The sequence below is a fragment of the Limanda limanda genome, chromosome 22 (assembly GCF_963576545.1).
Source record: "Limanda limanda chromosome 22, fLimLim1.1, whole genome shotgun sequence".
NCBI lineage: Eukaryota > Metazoa > Chordata > Actinopteri > Pleuronectiformes > Pleuronectidae > Limanda > Limanda limanda.
Genome location: NC_083657.1, coordinates 784,872 through 790,871, shown reverse-complemented (window position 1 = coordinate 790,871; position 6,000 = coordinate 784,872). Strand labels below are relative to the sequence as shown.

At 42.1% G+C, this 6,000-nt stretch overlaps 1 protein-coding gene across 1 annotated transcript; it reads left to right on the top strand.

Moving 5' to 3' along the window:
- The first annotated feature begins 517 nt into the window (after positions 1–517).
- six7 (SIX homeobox 7) lies at positions 518–5,854 on the top strand. Its single transcript, XM_061095921.1, has 3 exons — positions 518–925; positions 1,826–1,989; positions 5,635–5,854. Exons 1-3 carry the CDS (start codon positions 518–520, stop codon positions 5,852–5,854), a joined length of 792 nt encoding a protein of 263 aa, XP_060951904.1.
- The last annotated feature ends 146 nt before the right edge of the window (positions 5,855–6,000 follow it).

Sequence of the window (6,000 nt, the reverse complement as noted above, 5' to 3'; positions counted from 1 at the left end):
GAGTCAGTTTCTGTGGAAGCACCTTTCCTCCATCTCCATCTCCATCTCCATCAGATCAGATCAGAGCCACGACCTCTCCTCTCTTGTTTGCTCACTGCAGTTCTCCTGGCAGTCCATGGATCCTCAGGCTAAGCCAAACAAGCTGATCAGCCAGTCACCTCTGTACACACAACCCCCCACTAAGAGGCTAATGGCCGGGATGTATAATCCTTCTCAAAACAACTACAGAGATGCTAATTGTGTCTCTCTATAAATACAGGTTGACTCCTCGTCCTCCTCCTTTCTGCGCCTGCTCCCTTTGGGCACCAGCTTCTCTGAATTACTGCAGTACCAGGAAACCCTGAGTAGATGCTGGGTTCGGGTTCGGGTTCGTGAAGTGTCGTACAGAGAGGAGGAGAGCGAGTGGAGTTTTACGCACCGGTGGAGTTTTACGCACCGGTGGAGTTTTACGCACCGGTGGCACATCGACCCATGCGCCCTTGGAACCCGCTTCTCCTGTGAGCTCCACCCCAGAGACATGTTCCCGCTGCCCATGTTCACCCCGGACCAGGTGGCTCGGGTGTGCGAGAACCTGGAGGACACCGGGGACATCGAGCGCCTGGGCCGGTTCCTCTGGTCCCTGCCGGCCGCCGTGCCGGGCTCCGCCGGGGAGGCGCTGAACCGGCACGAGTCGGTGATGCGCGCCCGGGCCCTGGTGGCCTTCCACGGGGGGAACTTCGAGGCTCTGTACCAGATCCTCCAGAGCCACCGGTTCACTCGGGAGTCCCACGCCAAGCTGCAGGACCTGTGGCTGGACGCGCACTACCGGGAGGCCGAGCGGCTCCGGGGCCGGCCGCTGGGCCCGGTGGAGAAGTACCGGATCCGCAAGAAGTTCCCTCTGCCCAGGACCATCTGGGACGGCGAGCAGAAGACCCACTGCTTCAAGGTAAACCGGGACCTGCTGGTCCGAGGGGGGGCCACGTGTTCACAGGGAACCAGCACATCTTCATGTTCAGAACCTCAGCTTCACCTGAGCCCCAGGAGAACGGTTCAGATGCTGGTGGTCCTGGTCCTCCTCCTCCTGGTGCCTTCTGCCCTGGAGACACTGATCAACATCTCACATCTCACTGATTCCACCTCAGATCACTGTACATTCATCCTGAATAACTTTACAAGCTGTATTTACCTGAGTATCTAGTTTATTATTGTACAGTCACTAGATGCTGCAGCATGAGGCCACACCCCCCACAGGATTCATAACAGTTTCATCTTTTCTGTAATTAGCAGATTCTCCTTCCTTTCTTTGCTTTGAGCACAGACCTGAAGGAGTCTTATGAAGTTTAGGAGCAGACAGACTTTTCCTGTTAGAAACCTTTCATACTTTCTGTTTTATTTATTAAACTCTAGTTCAGGTCACTGTCACAGATGGGCAGATTCATAATATTTACATTTTAAGTGTCATGAAAGTTACCATCAAGTTAAAATTCATAAAAGAGAAATGAGCAACAAACCAAACTTGCTCTTTGCTTCCTCGGTGTGTTTGTGTTTGTCACCTCCCTCTTGTGGTGGGACAAAGTATTGCTCATTAATCGACTTAATCTCTAATTCAAACCTCAGAAGCACATTAACCATTGATCCAATTAAGTGGCTGATTATCTGTTAATAAATCTAATCTAACAAGATTATATCATATGAGAGTGTTGAGATTATTGTGCTTTAATGGGATTTATTATATATTTAAAAAGTGCTTCACATCTACTGAAGGGAAATGACAAACACATGTGAACATGACACACTTAAATTAAACACGGACACGTAATTAATCCTATTCTGATGTGTCCTCCAGGAGAGAACTCGCAGTCTGCTGAGGGAGTGGTACCTGCAGGACCCGTACCCCAACCCGTCCCGGAAGAGGCACCTGGCGCAGGCCACCGGACTCACGCCCACACAGGTCGGCAACTGGTTCAAGAACCGGCGCCAGCGGGACCGGGCCGCATCGGCAAAGAACAGGTAGCTCACAAAAAGACTCCTTTAAACATGTGAACAGCTTCTGATATCATGAGGTACAGTGATGAGGACACATTATTAAACATATTTAAAGCTTCTGATATCATGAGGTACAGCGATGAGGACACATTATTAAACATGTTTAAAGCTTGTGATATCATGAGGTACAGTGATGACGACACATTATTAAACATGTTTAAAGCTTGTGATATCATGAGGTACAGTGATGACGACACATTATTAAACATGTTTAAAGCTTGTGATATCATGAGGTACAGTGATGACGACACATTATTAAACATGTTTAAAGCTTGTGATATCATGAGGTACAGTGATGACGACACATTATTAAACATGTTTAAAGCTTGTGATATCATGAGGTACAGCGATGAGGACACATTATTAAACATGTTTAAAGCTTCTGATATCATGAGGTACAGCGATGAGGACACATTATTAAACATGTTTAAAGCTTCTGATATCATGAGGTACAGTGATGAGGACACATTATTAAACATATTTAAAGCTTCTGATATCATGAGGTACTGCGATGAGGACACATTATTAAACATGTTTAAAGCTTGTGATATCATGAGGTACAGCATGAGGACACATTATTAAACATGTGTAAAGCTTCTGATATCATGAGGTACAGCGATGAGGACACATTATTAAACATGTTTAAAGCTTCTGATATCATGAGGTACAGCGATGAGGACACATTATTAAACATGTTTAAAGCTTCTGATATCATGAGGTACAGTGATGAGGACACATTATTAAACATGTCTAAAGCTTGTGATATCATGAGGTACAGTGATGAGGACACATTATTAAACATGTTTAAAGCTTCTGATATCATGAGGCACAGCGATGAGGACACATTATTAAACATGTTTAAAGCTTCTGATATCATGAGGTACAGCGATGAGGACACATTATTAAACATATTTAAATTCTCTGATATCATGAGGTACAGCATGAGGACACATTATTAAACATATTTAAAGCTTCTGATATCATGAGGTACAGCGATGAGGACACATTATTAAACATATTTAAATTCTCTGATATCATGAGGTACAGCATGAGGACACATTATTAAACATGTTTAAAGCTTCTGATATCAGGAGGTACAGTGATGAGGACACATTATTAAACATGTTTAAAGCTTCTGATATCATGAGGTACAGCGATGAGGACACATTATTAAACATGTTTAGAGCTTCTGATATCATGAGGTACAGCGATGAGGACACATTATTAAACATGTTTAAAGCTTGTGATATCATGAGGTACAGTGATGAGGACACATTATTAAACATGTTTAAAGCTTCTGATATCATGAGGTACAGCGATGAGGACACATTATTAAACATGTTTAAAGCTTCTGATATCATGAGGTACAGCATGAGGACACATTATTAAACATGTCTAAAGCTTGTGATATCATGAGGTACAGCGATGAGGACACATTATTAAACATATTTAAAGCTTCTGATATCATGAGGTACAGCGATGAGGACACATTATTAAACATGTTTAAAGCTTGTGATATCATGAGGTACAGCGATGAGGACACATTATTAAACATGTTTAAAGCTTCTGATATCATGAGGTACAGTGATGAGGACACATTATTAAACATGTTTAAAGCTTCTGATATCATGAGGTACAGCGATGAGGACACATTATTAAACATGTTTAAAGCTTCTGATATCATGAGGTACAGCAATGAGGACACATTATTAAACATGTTTAAAGCTTCTGATATCATGAGGTACAGCGATGAGGACACATTATTAAACATGTTTAAAGCTTGTGATATCATGAGGTACAGCGATGAGGACACATTATTAAACATATTTAAAGCTTGTGATATCATGAGGTACAGCATGAGGACACATTATTAAACATGTTTAAAGCTTGTGATATCATGAGGTACAGCGATGAGGACACATTATTAAACATGTTTAAAGCTTCTGATATCATGAGGTACAGCGATGAGGACACATTATTAAACATGTTTAAAGCTTGTGATATCATGAGGCACAGCGATGAGGACACATTATTAAACATGTTTAAAGCTTCTGATATCATGAGGTACAGCGATGAGGACACATTATTAAACATGTTTAAAGCTTGTGATATCATGAGGTACAGCATGAGGACACATTATTAAACATGTTTAAAGCTTCTGATATCATGAGGTACAGCAATGAGGACACTTTATTAAACATGTGAACAGCTTCTGATATCATGAGGTACAGCGATGAGGACACATTATTAAACATATTTAAAGCTTCTGATATCATGAGGTACTGCGATGAGGACACATTATTAAACATGTTTAAAGCTTGTGATATCATGAGGTACAGCATGAGGACACATTATTAAACATGTGTAAAGCTTCTGATATCATGAGGTACAGCGATGAGGACACATTATTAAACATGTTTAAAGCTTCTGATATCATGAGGTACAGCAATGAGGACACATTATTAAACATGTCTAAAGCTTGTGATATCATGAGGTACAGTGATGAGGACACATTATTAAACATGTTTAAAGCTTCTGATATCATGAGGTACAGTGATGAGGACACATTATTAAACATGTTTAAAGCTTCTGATATCATGAGGCACAGCGATGAGGACACATTATTAAACATGTTTAAAGCTTGTGATATCATGAGGTACAGTGATGAGGACACATTATTAAACATGTGTAAAGCTTCTGATATCATGAGGTACAGTGATGAGGACACATTATTAAACATGTTTAAAGCTTCTGATATCATGAGGTACAGCAATGAGGACACATTATTAAACATGTTTAAAGCTTCTGATATCATGAGGTACAGCGATGAGGACACATTATTAAACATGTTTAGAGCTTCTGATATCATGAGGTACAGTGATGAGGACACATTATTAAACATGTTTAGAGCTTCTGATATCATGAGGTACAGTGATGAGGACACATTATTAAACATGTTTAAAGCTTCTGATATCATGAGGTACAGTGATGAGGACACATTATTAAACATGTTTAAAGCTTCTGATATCATGAGGTACAGCGATGAGGACACATTATTAAACATGTTTAAAGCTTCTGATATCATGAGGTACAGCGATGAGGACACATTATTAAACATGTTTAAAGCTTCTGATATCATGAGGTACAGCGATGAGGACACATTATTAAACATGTTTAAAGCTTCTGATATCATGAGGTACAGCGATGAGGACACATTATTAAACATGTTTAAAGCTTCTGATATCATGAGGTACAGCATGAGGACACATTATTAAACATGTTTAAAGCTTCTGATATCATGAGGTACAGCATGAGGACACATTATTAAACATGTTTAAAGCTTCTGATATCATGAGGTACAGCATGAGGACACATTATTAAACATGTTTAAAGCTTCTGATATCATGAGGTACAGTGATGAGGACACATTATTAAACATGTTTAAAGCTTCTGATATCATGAGGTACAGTGATGAGGACACATTATTAAACATGTTTAAAGCTTCTGATATCATGAGGTACAGTGATGAGGACACATTATTAAACATGTTTAAACCAAAGAGTTCATATTTACAACCCTGTCCTCCCTCTCTTCTCTCCCTCCACCCAGATTGCAACAGGATCCGTCCCACCTTCCCTCCGAGAGCTCCCCGGACGGATCCCTTCAGGAGCGGCGCCATCACGCCCACCTGCTGCCGCCCTCCCCCCCCTCCCCTCGCCACCCGGGCAGCCCGGAGGCCAGCGACTGCAGCACCGAGGCCGAGCCGCGGGGAACCGGCGCCTCCACCCCCGACATCTCCGTCAGCAGCGACAGCGAGTTCGAGTCCTGAGAGGACGGGACGCTCGCTCATGGACAGACTCGTGTTCGTCCTCAGACACGAGAGACAGAGACAATCTGAAGGTGGACGAGCACGGAGACATGAGACGGAACCATATGCAGAAACATAATGCACTTAACAAAAGCTCCATGGCACAA

Coding starts and splice junctions, on each gene's coding strand:
- six7 (XM_061095921.1), top strand. CDS start 518: ATGTTCCCGCTGCCCATGTTCACCCCGGACCAGGTGGCTCGGGTGTGC. Junction 926..1,825: donor AGAAGACCCACTGCTTCAAG/GTAAACCGGGAC, acceptor TGTGTCCTCCAG/GAGAGAACTCGCAGTCTGCT. Junction 1,990..5,634: donor GCCGCATCGGCAAAGAACAG/GTAGCTCACAAA, acceptor CCCTCCACCCAG/ATTGCAACAGGATCCGTCCC.